General features: G+C 36.8%; 1 protein-coding gene across 3 annotated transcripts in view; it reads right to left on the bottom strand.

Moving 5' to 3' along the window:
• Mhcl (Myosin heavy chain-like) overlaps window positions 1-16,161 on the bottom strand; it is a 921,190-nt gene that overhangs the window by 738,626 nt on the left and 166,403 nt on the right. For all 3 annotated transcript variants that reach the window (XM_069842911.1, XM_069842912.1, XM_069842913.1), the window contains exon 4: window positions 15,722-15,856. In XM_069842911.1, the coding sequence (XP_069699012.1) occupies window positions 15,722-15,856 (135 nt within the window). The remainder of the gene's footprint in view (window positions 1-15,721; window positions 15,857-16,161) is intronic.

Raw genomic sequence — 16,161 nt, 5'->3', positions numbered from 1 at the left:
CATTGTTATGAGTTTCTGAATTGATTAAAGTTGCAACACTTGCTACGAAGCTGACAATATCTAACAGATGTTTCATTATGTTCTTTCATTAATTACTAAAAAAAAAACTAAATTTTTTTCTGATATAATATATAACATATTATGTTTATATTAACTTTTTTCTTGTTTTGGTGTGAGGAACATGTCCCCAAGATTTGTCAAAGCATTTCTGAAACACCCTGTATATTATGCCTATTTTTTTTTCATTTTATTGGGTTATTTTACGACGCTGTATCAACATCTAGGTTATTTAGCGTCTGAGTGAAATGAAGGTGATAATGCCGGTGAAATGAATCCGGGATCCAGCACTGAAAGTTACCCAGCATTTGCTCGTATTGGGTTGAGGGAAAACCTCGGCAAAAACCTCAACCAGGTAACTTGCTCCGACTGGGATTCGAATCCGGGACATCTGGTTTCGCGGCCAGACGCGCTAACCGTTACTCCACAGGTGTGGACGATTATGGCCATTTCCTTTCAAATTTTTCTATTAATTCGTTGAAATGTTGGGTTATTTCTGTAAGCTGCAGTATCTTCTTCTAACGCATTTAAATTTGAAGGTACACCATATATTTCGCTTCGAGCAATTCAAAATTTCTCACCGGTGCCGAAATTATCACTTGTTAAATTATCTGTAGTAACGTCACGAGAGGTCTGAGATTTGCCGATAAATCCACGAGCGAAGCGAAAATAGGAAATCTCAGACCTCGAGTGGCATTTATTAGGACTATTTCGTGAATAAAATAAAAATGTAAATAATATATCCCTAAAATTCGATCACAAAATGTTAATAATTGTTTATTAACGAATACTTAACCTATTCAGACATTGTGAAGTTGAAATACTCGTGGATGAATATCGATTACTGCAATAAAGAAATTCGATGTTATTATTCAGTAACACCAATTGCGAAATACAGGTTTAACAATGTTAATTACATGTACTACACTTTTCTCTTATTATTATAACATAAATACATTTTCATTATCTGCTGAAATCATAATTAAATTTAACAATAATAGTGGGGACAACTATATACCAATGCTTATGTATTCACAGCGAGACATGTTGCTACACAGTAAAGCCATCTCTGTGTAGATAGGCCTAATTAAAACACGAATTTTATAACGACATACGGAAGGCAGTTTGATGAAAAGACCTTATTATTACTATGCAAGGTCTTTGCGTTGATATGCGATGATGATCCATAAATTTGAACATCTGACTTTCTATTAATTGTTTCATTTCATTCACAAAATACAAATTTTATACGCTACAGTTATGGGTTAAGTTACCTGTGGGAGCAGGACCAATGTCAGCTGTATCTTATTTCGACCGTTACAATCAGTGCTACACGAAAGCATTTTTTATAGCTCGACAAACGCATTCTCGCTGTAGTGTGTAATGGAACTAAAGCTGCATCTACACAGTTCAATATTCCAATCGCGTATGCGTGCAATCTGGGAAGAATATTGAAAGAATCAAGTTTAAAAGGTACGTTCAATTAAGATGCATGAAGATTGCGCCGTTTTGAACGTCGTCTTCACTGCGTAAATATAGTAATCAATATTAAATATCAATCTTGCATTCATTGCTTTAAAGTTGAAATAAAAGTTTAACGTTTAGTTGTATCTCAATGTATTCATGATCATCAATTTACGGGGAAACAGTTGGCGACAACGACTAAACAAAAGAACGACCATGCGATAAACTGATAGCGATAGATCTAGCTGCAAAAATTATCGCAAAGTCTGACTGTGATTGGTTGGAATTAAAAATTTCATTACACTTCACTGGTCGAAAATGAAGTGCCGTCATATAAACGAAATAGTCCCATATATTTTCACATTCGTTGACTATCAATTGAAGTTCAGCACGAGAAATCTGTCTCTCCAACATTTGTGATCACAAACCGTGAAAGCGACATCCAGCTTTTGAAGCCACTTCTTCCTCCTTGTAGACAGATGTTAAGTGTCAAGTCAAGCACTTGACGTCAATAATCTTTATCCGTCTAGACCAGCCTTTGAAGCAAGAAAAGAGCAGCAGGCAATGACGTTTAGCAAGTCTCTTGTCATCGTGAGAATGCGCAGCGATCTATTTATGGAGTGTTTACTGTAAAGCTCAAAGATTCTGTTGACATTTGATTTCATTTATACATGGTACGGCCACAGTCTACTATATACAGTCGCGAAGCTTGAGGTGTTTTTTTTGCAAATCTCGTGATAAAGCGCTCCAAGCGGTTAGCAACTAGAAACAATAGACTGTCCATGGTCGACTTTGATTGTGTCGTATTTCTATCGAGTGCTAGCTCGTTGCGTATTTCACATTGATGCTTGTGAAATGTTCGTTATTGGTTATAATGAACATGTTAATGGCTAAAATATAATAATTGGAATAAAAATATGGGACAAGGAGGAGATGTTTGTAGTGCTATAAATTGTAGCAACAGTAAGAGAAAGAGGCTAGAGTTATCCTTTTTCCGATTTCCGAAAGATTCCGAAAGGTTCCTGGGTTTCCACAAGAATGCTGTGCAGAAACAAAACTGTTAATTTGAAGTTCTTTGTAACTGTTAGAATACATTATATCCTTAAATTTCACAATGAAATGTTTCAGTCTAACCGAAAGGACATCAGATACCGGTTAAAGTTCTGTCACTTAGGCTGCTAAATTTCCAGAGATATAAAGGTTAGGTCTACTTTTTTTTCAGAGGATATATTTTTAATTGTAGCTATTAATTTTGTTATTATTTTTATGTGTTTTTTACTAAAGACGTAGAAAAATTAAGTTTGTTTTAATGAAATTTATTGATCACGTTTTATTTTCAATTCTGGTGGGATTATTATTGCTTAGGCCTACTTTTTTCTTGAAAGGATATGTTTTCAATTATAGCTGTTAATTTTGTTGTTAAATTTATTTGTTGCTTTACTAGAGACGTAGAAAAAGTCTGTTACAATAAAATTTATTGATCACGTTTTATTTCCAATTCTGGTGTGATTATTATTGCTTAACCTCATCCCACTTTGTTAACTACGTAAGCCTACACTACAAGTACCGGTACACGTAAGTTACTCCATTAATTCATATTTCCATTATTATTGTTGTAAAGGGAAATGCAAATTAATATTTATTGGTTTCATAGTTAATTATCGCTATAATCTTGAATGAGTGAAGCTATTATAGTAAATTTCAGTTCGTTTTGCATAGACAAAAATTAAGCTTATATTAACTTATTTCTTGCAGGTATCTTCGAGTTTATGGTGGAATTTAATATACTTCATTATAATAATAAATTAACTTTATGCATTTAATATTTCAATAATGGAAGGAAGGTGTTATTTTTTCCAAAAGAACACGACAACGAAAGTGTAACATATTTTGTCGTCTGCTAGGAGAGAGAGCTGCGATGATAGGCGATAGTAGCGATCCTAGTGGTGGGCAACTACCCATGTTTGCAATTTTACTACATATTGAGCTTCGCGACTGTATATAGTAGACTGTGGTACGGCTTAAGAGAGCGAGAGAACAATAAATGACTTTTGATGTCCCGGTATGAGCAAAAATTGGAACTTCTACGGCGTAGAAAATATAAGAATATAAGAGAAAGTGTCCTTTGCAGTTTTCGAATAAAATAGATGATTTCCTTGCAAGTTAAAAGAAAAAAGCTTTACCATATACAGCTATTTCCTGTCATTAGGAAGTCTGGCAACCCAGCTGCAGTAACTAAGATACGAAATTCTGTTATTCAGATCGAGTACGTGTATGTATTCGTAGGTGAGCTGGCGATGCGTTGTCGCCAAACTACGAGACTTTCAGCATGATTTTCTAATTAACCAAGTACTTAGTTACAAAACGCATAATAGGTTTTTTATATAATTTTAATGTTCTGTTGCCCCCTTCAATCTGCACAGTTTTATCACTGCCACCTTGTAGGTCATCCTTAGCGTATATTTCTTCTTCTTGCTATCACGTATTAAGCCTGGTGGCCTGTTATGGTCTCATTCCATCGTTTCAGCGGACGGCACAAAGATCTTGTTCCTAAAGAAAGGTAATTTAGTGCTTGGCGTTCTAGGCCACCTGAGTATATGATATTTTCATTTCTCTCTATAATTTTGAATTTTCTTTAAAATTGGGTCAATATTTAATTTTTTCAAAATATTGAAATTTTTCTTCTTGTCTAATCTAGTATAGCCAGCAGTTCTTCTTAAAAACTTAATTTCATTGGCAGTGATTCGGTGTTCATCACATTTACGTATGGTCTAAGCTTCACTTCATTGGACATACATAGAGTAAGGTGGTACATTATGGATATAGGTACAAGACGGATCACGCTAAGATTAGAGTAATTTTCTACAATACTACTGTTGGTAGAACCGTTTTGAGCAGTGCGTCAAGAAGGAGGATCTTTGTTGTGTTTATCGTGTGAGTTTCAGTACATCTGTGCCTTTCATTGAAGCTCTACAATTTATTTTGCATAGCAAAGTAAATACTTGCGCATGGAAGATGTTCAATTTACAAAACTGCAAAGTATTTGAGTTCCTGGTGTAGCTTCAAACATGGCAGAATCATTTTCCTTTTTATGCAGTCTTATGTTGCCTTGAAATAGACGACTGTAGGTGCAAGTGCTGTCACCTATTGTTGCATTGTAACAATGAATGATCCCCATTCAATTAACATTACTAAAGTACAATATGGATCAGTAGTCTAGGTACAATATGGATCAGCAGTCTAGGTACAATATGGATCAGTAGTCTAGGTACAATATGGATCAGTAATCTAGGTACAATATGGATCAGTAATCTAGGTACAATATGGATCAGTAGTCTAGGTACAATATGGATATAGCCTAGTAGTACAAACGGGATCGGGAGAAGTTAGACGATTTGTTTTGTTGTAATTATTTTGATATATAGTCCTACGCGTATATTTTATACATTACAGTTTTGTTGTTGATCATAATATTTTTTTCTTACATGTTCAAGGTTAGATGTCAAGGGTACAAACAGAACCTAAATTCAGACGAAAGTGGAAGCCATCGGTGATGAACACTGCAATTAAGTGCTTCAAGAAAGGGTATTTGTTTATCCGTGAGGCTTTCGAGTTATATCAACTTCCTTTTACTGCACACCATAGAAAACTGAAGCTTGAAGAACAGAGAGCTACTGGGTGAAAGCTTCGTGTAGGAGACGCAATAGTCTTGGTTTAACACCTCTTCAGGTGAGGCAAGCCGCATTTAACTTTGCAGAGGGAAGTCAGGTGGAATACGGAGAACAGAGTTGCAGGGATTGATTGGTTCCTCGCATTTCTAACGAGCATTGAAATTCGAGTGTAAGGGAACCCGAGTGTCTGTCACGTGCCAGAGCTCAGGGATCAAATAGGCAATCAGTTGCGCATTTTTCGGCAACTTGAAAGAAGTTACGGACCAATTTGAATTGTGTGACAAGCCTTATAATGTGTCCTTTATGGATGAGTGTGGTTTTCCACTTAAAAACAGGCCTTCTAAGATAGTATGTCAAAAGGGGAACTGAAAAGTTGTTGCTATTACCAACGCAGAAAGAGAGGAAAATGTAACCAACGTTGCACGTTGTAACACATCCGGTGGATTCATCCCTCCAATAGTCATTTTTGAAAGTGTTAGGAAACACCCAGAATATCAGGACAGCTTGCCTCCAGGCTCGATAGTGGCAATGAGCGAGTCAGGGTACATAAATGAAAATCTCTTCTTGGTATGGTTGAATCACTTCAATACATACAAAACCCCAGGCAGAGTCTTGATAGTTCTGGACAATCATTCAAGCCATGTGAGTTTTCAAGCCTTGGAATATTTTCAGATGAATGACATGAATTTTTAGGGTTACCACCACATAGCACTCATGTCTTACAACCATTAGACGGAACATTGTTTAAGTCACTGAAGACCAAATACCATAAGAATGCAATTGAATGGATTCATCGTCATCCAAAAGAAAATCTGTCGAAGAAAAGATTCTGTCCGATATTCAGCATGGCTTGGAACAACACGGCTTCCGTAGATGCAGTTGTTAAAGGTTTTTCAATGTACTGGGATAATCCCATTCAACGATGACATTGTTCCGGAGGAAAAATTTGAACGTGCAGTCACGTCTACATAATCAAATAATGGTGCCGAAAATAATGCTGGTCATGCAACCGCTAGCACCAGTAGGCCCCAAACCTCTGGAGAGCCCTCAAGCAGACATACAAATGCGACCAAGCCTATAGTTTCAGAAGCTGGATCACCCACCAAAACTAGCGGCAACTTCTCAAGTGACAACTCTTCAAGTCATAAAAGTTGTTTTTCGTCACCAGAGGATACCATAAAAAATGTGTTGCCTTCTCCACCTGGAAAGGAGTCGTGCCGAAAACGGAAACTGCAGGCCTCTGTCCACCTTCCTTCCCCACAAAACATTGACACCACTCGTGTTAAGATATGTGGCAATGAGACCACAAATAAAACCAAAATCCAAGGCGAGAAGCGCAACAGTGCTAAAAAGAAGTGTGTTGGTGTCATCAAGGAATCACCAAAAAGAAAAAATGTGTGTGGATTCTGTTTGCTGTTATTACAGTCCGGAATCCATAAGGAAAGGGACTGGATTTGTTGTCAAGGGTGCCAAATGTGGTATCATGCAATCTGTGTAGGTGGAAAAGGTAAAAAACAGTTTATTTGTGGCAAATGCCAGTTATTCTGTATGTACTTTGTAGGGATCCGAATTGTACCCACTGAGGTACATTATGGATCAGATTTTGTTAGATGTAATTTATTTTTCAGCGCTTAACTTAAGTGAAGTAATTTTGTTTAAACACGTGTATCATATCAGAAAATGTCCAAAGATTATATAAACATAAAATCATAATGCACAGTCATGTATGTTGGTGGGAACAATAAAATCTGTCTTTAGTGATCCATAACGTACCACCTTACCGTCAACATATATGCTTAACTTGGAGTCAGGCCACAAAGGGAAACATTGAAGGAGGAAGGTTCGGTCCGGTACTGTGGATTGAATTCGGCGTAGCTCAGTGGTCAGAGCGCTTGGTACGTAGAACCAAGGACCCGGGTTCGATCCCCGGCGCCGGAGCGAATCTTTCTCGTCAAATATTAATTTATAATCTTGTTTCCAATAGCGCTTTAGAAGTATTATAATCCCAACTTTATCACTTTCATTTTATAGTCTTTGTATTAACAAATGACGACTGTTAACATGATCACAATACGCATTAATTTCTGTAAATAGCACTGCCCAACCACAGAAAATCATTAAAATGTTACAAAACACCACGTTTAAAATATGGGCATTACTTAGGAGACGAGCTAGTATTAAATGAATAAGCCAATTTTCTAAATTTCCATTAAAATTAATTAATACATGAGCGTCAATATTTTCCTGTGGAAAGATATAGGCCTAATTCTTTCAGTTCTTGTTAATTTTTGACTGTAATTTAAAGTGATGACAGGGAATTCTTGCAGAAAACATTTAAGGAAGTGTGATGCCAAAGTCGGCTCTGTTACAAAATGAAACACAGAAGTTTCAAATTATACAGTATCTCTTGCTGAAAGCTGAATAACATCAAACGAACAAAACAATTACAGGAACTTCAAGACGCGCAAGAGGAGTTCAAATGAGGGAATGAAATTAAACGATCTTAATCTGTAAGCCTTTGTGAAGGAGTATTTCCAACCGAATAACTTCAACCTCTGCGTCTAGTTTCGGTGTTTTAAGCAGATTATTTCAAGTACGGGGAGAGAGTTACAGCAGAAGTCGAGAGAAATTCAATTCCAGACAAAAGCAGAATGTGTGATATTTAAAAAGTAGTTCTTTACACAAACGTCATTGTAAATATTACGTAATCAGTGCTGCGGAATTTAAATCTTACAACTTTAAGGTTGCGCAGAAACTGCGGTTTTTGTTCGAACCCCGCCTGAAGTACGGATGACAATATGGCATACTGTATCTCCTTAGGTCAGCCATTTTGAACCGTTGTGCCGTGAATGATATGTCAGTGTGCCAAGATAAAATGAAAATAGTGAAGGTTGTTGTAGAAAGAAATTTCAAAAATAAAAGTGAAAAAAAGTATTTAAAAAAAAGCGATTCCACACGAGTTAACTTTTAAGCGAAAGTGGCACAAGTCAATGTTCAGTAAACAGCAGAGAAGAGAATTACTAACACGCTGATATTTTTAAAATGAGTTTCCGTCACAACAGTCATCGTCATCTTTAAAATTATCTATGCTTCAACTAGTAACTATGCCTCGCCGCTACTGCATTACTGATTCGTAAACTATAATAACCGATATTAAGTAATAATATAGGCCACAATTATAGTACATTATGCAACGAGCCTATAATGGTAGTAATTAAGACGCGAGTATGTTTATGAAACGAGCGCAAGCGATTTTCATAATTTTCATACGAGCGTCTTAATTACCATTATAGTCAAGTTTCATACGACTTTTTATGTTCGACCATATTTCTAACTTGAAATTATTCACAAGTATTGATGTTATTTTTATCTGACTGAGGAGCGGAACTGACCTTGTGCAATACCTCGTAAATTGTGAGATGTGCGCAGACGCGAAAGTATTGATTTTTTCCGAGAAACAAATCTCGACATTGACGTTAATATAATCTAGAGAGTAAAATAAACATTAATCTTGATATGACCTTGAAATTGAATTAGACATTGAAAAACGAGATGACAAATTGAATTCATTTGAATATTATTTACAATTAACTCTAATTATTATAGTAACAGAATTGACTTTATTTCAAATATAGGTGATTTATTGTGCAATTGGTGAAATGAATTTGCGGGAATGTGCTTTGTGAAAGGCTGGAAGATGACAGAGAATTGATGTTAATTTGTGTGTTGTTTTTTCGACTGAGTTTAATATTGTATTTGAGATTTCAATTTTATTTTGGATCGATTCTTCAACATAACCTTCTGCGACAGTATTGGATTTCCAGCCTCCGTGACGTTTCGCTAGTTGTCTTTCGATTGCATATCCGAGAATAATCGATAGCCTACTTGCGCTTTCATATTGCTACAATGGTATTTTCTGATTGGTGGAACACCTGAACTTTAATGAATAGGTGTATTTTAATGAGGTCCATTAAAGGGCTGCTACCAGGTGTATAATTACTACATTTCGGCATGGTCGAGCATAAATTAATTTACTATATTATCTGTTTAGCTTTAAAAAATTTGGCGTTTTATTTACGTAACTTGTGGTACATGTTCTACTTTCTATGATATATTAGGATAATAATGTGGGTTTGTAAAGACAATTTCGAACATCTGAAGCTTAATTCCAATGGTATTTAGAGCTCCGAGAAGTCTATTTGAATACATTAAAGCATTCTTATGGACGAATATAAAAGATCTTTACAAGTGTATGGTTGCCATAGACATCACAGCTGACTACGGTTGCAGTTTTTTAGCAGAAGTTACAGTTAGCTCTCTTTCCACTACTATTATTTACCTCGATGATCACGACAAATAATAACAATTATTGCTTTTTAATCATATTACGATTGAGATGGAAGTGTACATGTACACTATCGTTTATCACATGGTTCTTTAATTAAAAAGCATTACACCTACTAGTGAAGGGTGCGTCAGAAACAACGGATGGATTTCAAACTATCGATACGCAGCGAGGGGAGGGATAGAGTGAGGGGGACCACGACTGTTGGGTCAGCCATAGAATGCAGTTTTAGTTGAGAACATGGTGTTGGTCTGGTGTACAACGTGCTTTCATCGCAGAGACATTTTTGAAAAATGAAGAGTCTGTGATCGCCACTTAGGACTCATTTCGACATCGGATGTCACGCTAGAATTCCAATTCGGAATACAATTTTGCGGTGTGTGGCTTCATTTCGTATCAGTGGTTCAATATTAAAGAAGAAATCACCTGGACGAACACGGAGTGCATGTACACCTGCAAATATGGAGACAGACACTAGGTTTTCCAGCCACCTCAAAGATCGGCCCGCAAACATGCTATTGCACAGGGATTGTCCGAGGCTACGCCCTGCGACTTCTTTCTTTGGGACCATTTGAAGGCGTAAGTTTGTAAACATCGATCACATACACTGGACGAACTAAAGATGGCGATTCGTGAAGAAATCGCGGCAATCCCACCAGCTATGACTGTGAAAGTGACGGCGAACTTCAGAAAACGCCTCGAAAGCCAAGGACATCATATGGCTGATGTATTCCATAAATAAACTGCATGTATTGGTGAGTCTGTTGATAACAATAAATTTTTGATTTGATGAATCCTTACAATTTTCTTGTCGTGTGAAATCCATCCGTTCTTTCTGACGCACCCTGTACAAAGCCCACTGTGTACTTATCAGCCATATTACTATTGAAAACTTCTGCAAACAAAAGTAACTATAAATAACTAACAAAATACTATTAGAGACATCTATGGGCGACAATAGACAGTGAACTTGAAGTTACCTCAACTGTTAGTTACAAGCTCTCATAAATCTACATTTAACTTTCCGAACACTCATTAAAGTATCAGTGCAGTTAAATTTGAGTTAACTGAGGTGTACCATAAACCGGGCTTTAATGTGTTTTGCTTGTAAGCCGACGATATTATCGCCATGTCGATAAATTGCAATAGAGACAGCTCTTCTGGCCTGTGTTTTCAACTCTTCACACATGGAAGGTGATCTCGAATACACAACCAGAGCAGTGCAATGTGACAGGTTCATTTTTCTACGTGGCGTAGTATTCACCCAGGTTAGGTCTGCCGACTTTCCCTTAAAGGACAGCTGAGAGCCAACTTTATTTAATCAAAAACAATGGAGGACAGTGACTGAGATGGACGTAAAGTTCCTCATCATTTGGATATATCAGAAGTTCTGAAAAACACGAGGAAGAGAGGCAGTTGGAAAGCAGGAACAAGATGGAAAAGTAATATTAAATTAGGTATGAAGAAGATCAGCGGTGATATCATGAACTGGATCGACTCACATCAGAGGGTGGCAATGAACCTTCAGACTCATTAACAAGACGAGAACTTCTTGAATGAATCAAAAAGCTTGAAGCTAATTAGTTTGGCTATCTGGTTAATAGGCACAATTAATGTTGTCGCCAGTACCATGACCAGCACAATGAGGCCGTGTTCAAACAACTGTTCATAATTTAATACTATTCTTATTTCAAGGCACTTAAAAGCCGAGGTTAATGCAGTAGGAATACCTACATTGAAGTATTTCCTCTCTTGAATGATTCAGAACAATTCGGAAATACTTCACTGATACTCACCCTAGTACTTTCTTGTATTTCAGTTTGGTCATTGCTACTTACAGTTCGGATCAGCTTACTTAATATCAGTGGCGTAGCATGAAATTTTGAGCAGGGGAAGCTAACTCAAGTTGTTTTTCATGCAATATGAGAAAAAGTATTACAAAAATACAATCTTAAAATAAATAATAGTCAATTTCAAGTCAGCAGTCGAAGATTGGTTGGAACATCGTAAGTAACACCAATAAGGCATGACCTCAAATGATACGTAGTAAAATATGATTTCACAGTTTACACATATCTCTAACAAATAGACACGTATACGTATAACATTAGCTCACTCCCTGTCATACTTAGAGAAATCACAATATTAGTATCATTACGTAAGTATGCGTCTGTCTTTTGGTTGTGTCCTTCATTGACAGCAAGGGAGTCGGTCATTTGTTTTTTAAATCACACTTTTGTTCGTAAGTCAGTCTTGATAATACAATTGTCCTAAAAAAAATTCAAGTAAATTAGTGTCAGGAACTGTTATTTCGCTCATTATTTATTATATCAGCCACAATGCACACTAACACTTCAACTGAACACAACTGACGAAAAGGGATAACTCGGAAACTACTTATTTTAAATGTTAAAGCTAGCTTCTTGCGAGCCTTGCGACTAGGGTAGTTTAGTTAGAAAGGGACGGAAAATCTGCGGGGTGGATTACACAGAAGAAACCAGTCTGCTTGGAAGCTGGTGTGTGCAGGCTTCTTGTTTACTGCCGCATCACAAATCATCCTGAGCTGCCGCATCACAATATTTAACGCGTAAATATAAATTCTATTAAAATTAATAAATAATTTTCTCCATAAACTGCAGGTTTATTATGAAATTATTATTAACTGGGGAAGCTAAGCTTTTTAGCTTACATTGACGCTACGCCACTGCTTAATACCCTAATAGTGGGTTGCAAGAACGCATTTATTCCTTCGTTAGCTGCCAAGTTCGAAAGACGAGTTGCAAGGAACATCTTTAGTGTTACTGGTCCGTTAAAGGATTCATTAACTTAGAGATCTGATTTCCCTCCTATAATGATATTTATTCCTTCGTTAGACAGCCATCTTACGTACATTTTGTGTATCAGCGAGTAGTTTATATATTTTGATTTTATTTTATTTTTATTTTAGTAGGTTATTTTACGACGCTTTATCAACAGCTTAGGTTATTTAGCGTCTGAATGAGATGAAGGTGATAATGCCGGTGAAATGAGTCCGGGGTCCAACACCGAAAGTTACTCAGCATTTGCTCATATTGAGTTGAGGGAAAAGCCCGAAAAAACTCAACCACGTAACTTTCCCCGACTGGGAATCGAACCCGGACCACTTGATTTCGCGGCTAGACGTGCTGACCATTACTCCACAGGCGTGGACTATATTTTGATTCAACATAATGTTACCTGTATGAGATTCAGGCAAGCAATATTTTGTATAATAGACCTATATACACGATACTAAAATAATATTGCATATCGATGGCTAAAAAGTAATACTTCGCATCTGTACATTTGCAGGTAAATGAAAACAACTGTTTTAGAAATTATTATTTTCTCAAAATAGACAAACTTACTCGTATATATGTTTCTGCTTTCCAAGATCTTCTATTCGAGAACAAAATATTAGTACACTGTTCAATTTTGTGAAGATAATAATAATGTAGTTAATCTGAATACTGTAGTAATAATGTAGTTAAACTAAATTACTAATTTTGTAGATACGAGGTATCTCTTCTTAGCTATAAATATACGGCAATTTGATTATTTATTTATTTATTTATTTACTTATTTATTTATTCATTCATTCTTCGAATAGAGAAGTTATTATTTTATTTCTTTATTACAGATTTTAGTTTATCGTCTGACGACGATGTTATGTGCTATGTAGTCTGTCTTTTTATTTTTTATAAAATCAATGCACTCGTGCGCTATTTCTAATAACAAATAGGGATATTTATCTTTCTCACTGAAACTTCTGTTCCTGATTTCCTACTGGTTCGTTTTAGTCTAAATTTATTGCAGATTTTGAGAACAATAAAAGTAATTTCTCACATCAGTCTAGCAGCCGATGTTCACTTTTTATTCATTCACGTACTATTGCGTCACTTGAGAAATCCAAAGATGCTTGGTTAACGATCCAATAATCAGTGGCCCGTTAAATTTCTCTTCTGCAACCCGACAAGCCACTAAACTTTAAAGGTCCACTAACCAATGGAGGAATACATTATTTATAGGTCTGTTTTCTTGTAAGCCATTGTAAGAGTAACTGTTGCTGCATATGCAAGTGGATTATAGTGATTTTCTAGATGCTAGGTTGAATTTTCTTTCACCAGCTTCGTTTCGAATTTCGAGTACCGATAAACACTACAACTAGCAGTTATTTTCTGTTATGCTAACAGCAACAATTTTGGTTTGCAGTAGAATGAATCTGATGAAATAAAAGTACCTAACTAAGCCTGTGTAATTTGACCGTAACTAACATTAATATTAATATCAATACATAATTCAGTTGTATTGTGTTGTGATTCCAATTCAACGCTATATTCAGGCAAGTGTAATTAAATAAGAAATAGCTTATACACCTACTTTACATGAAACATACACGTGGCTAATGGACAGAAATATTTTTTCAGTGTTCAGATTTTTATTACCTACGTAGGAGACATCCGGCCCATACCATTTTTCCACGACTGTTCCAAAAGTTAAGGGAAAGAGGGCACGTGGTACCAAATTACAATTCCATGACCACACAACTAATTTTGCTTATGACTAGACTTCGTGCAAGGTTTACTGCGCAAGCGGTGTAGACTGTATGAGAAGGGGGCGTGCAAAGGATGGAGTATGCCTCTAATGTAAACACTGAGCAGTAATACTGCGGTTACAATAAAACCTGTATCCTGCATTCAAGAAATATAATGAATGATCATTGAAGTAGGAAATGTCTAAATATGTAAATACACAATTATTTTATAGTGAGATATATTAACTCTTAAAATTTAATGTAAGATACTCACATCATCCTTGAATATGTGCATTGCAGTGAAGAGTAACGTACATTTTGAGCGACTGCAAAGTAACCTCTTCCGATGGTCACTTAAACAGTTTTTATATTGGGAAAATGTACGTTCAACATCACACGATGTAATAGTACATATTTGAAGAACGGAAAGTCACTACTTTTTAGTACACCAACTTCAGAATATGTCTTGTCATGACCTGATGGTACATCATTTATAATACGTAGTTGTGAATAGGCAGAATTTTTAGCAATAATGTTTCTCAACTTACATTTCACTTTTTCTGAAATTAGTGAATTGTTATTCTGGATAACGGTTTGTGATACTTTATCCATTATATTAAGGGCTTCTGAGAGTTGTAATATAGACGATTCTAACATGGTGATGCTTTTAGACACGATTTTAAAATTAGAATCAATGAACAGAATATCTTCCAATAGCTGTTCAGAAGGCAATGATTTTACAGCTGCAACAGCGGAACTGTCTGTGTTATCCAATGCATCAATTAGCTCCATTATTTTGCCGTAATGTTCTGCATAATAATTAACAGCATCCAACCACGTTCCCCAACGGGTCAAGACTGGCTGCGGGGGTAAGGGTATTCCAGGGGTAATTATTTGGAACAGCAACACTCTCATTGTAGTATGTTTGATTGAATTCTTGTCTGCACTGAACAAATGTTAAGCTTTGACTATTCCAACCACAGTAATGCAAAAACAAGTGCTTACATAGGTATACATTAGCTGTAGCTGCTCTATCTATTTGGACCGGTCACATCTCTTAACATGAACTGCTTATACTACGAGACCGGGCGGTCGCTCACCTCTTCTATACTACCGTACATCAGCAACCTGATTGCATGCTGCGTGTGGCAATTCAACGAAGTCTACTTATAACTTTCGACTCAGTCATTTCCGGACCATGGTTCCTTATCTCAAATTGATACATGTGTCCTTCGCCATCATCCCTCAAAGTCTGTAACACCACCTCGGATACACCCTGTATTCTCTTCTAAATCAATACTCTCATCCTGTAACTAAATGTTTATTTCGATTTATCACCAGGATGAAGTGGTAAACAGTTGGATCACTATTATTTCATGTACTACGTGACTAACCAGAAAATTATATTATTGACTTTTTGACACAGCAGTTCAACAAGGTTGGCAACAGTGTCGTTAAACGTGAAGTGAAGTGAAGACAAATTCGGTCAAATCAAAGCCGTATGCCGAGCCTGTGCTTCGAAAAATGGGTTACTGTTTTAAGACCACGAATATTAAGAAGTACTGCGATAATATGAGTGTAAAGAGCCAGTTAGAGATGTGTCGATGAAAAGTGGGTGGTCATGGCACTCACCGTGGTCTTCTTGAAGCGCCGGCTGCCGCTCCGACGCAGAGTGCCGCCTCGGATGTTGGCGTCATCGAGCTCGACCTCGGTGCCGTCCAGTCCAGAGCGTCGAGTCAATTCGCACAGCTCCGCCACGGGCTGGACCTGCACCAAGAGCACAACACTTGCGTCAATACCGGAGCGGACCTGGGCCACGGGTCGACGCCCCACGTAGGTCGGGCGCCGCGCAGCTCCAGTACAAAGGCAACCGATTTTGCATTTCAGGGTATTGCAATTAGTAATGAGAGCAGCAAGCCAGTGTACAGAAACAGTTCATATCTTTTTGAAGTCACTCGGAATCCGGTTTCAATATTAGATTCAAAATACTGTATTAAAATAGGTTTGATATAATATTTTATGCTCGACCATGCCGAAATGTAGTAATTATACACCTGGTCATGTCATTAAAG

This window comes from Periplaneta americana, chromosome 13 (assembly GCF_040183065.1).
Source record: "Periplaneta americana isolate PAMFEO1 chromosome 13, P.americana_PAMFEO1_priV1, whole genome shotgun sequence".
NCBI lineage: Eukaryota > Metazoa > Arthropoda > Insecta > Blattodea > Blattidae > Periplaneta > Periplaneta americana.
Note: the sequence above shows the minus strand (reverse complement) of the source record. Positions and strands in the feature narration are given on the sequence as shown.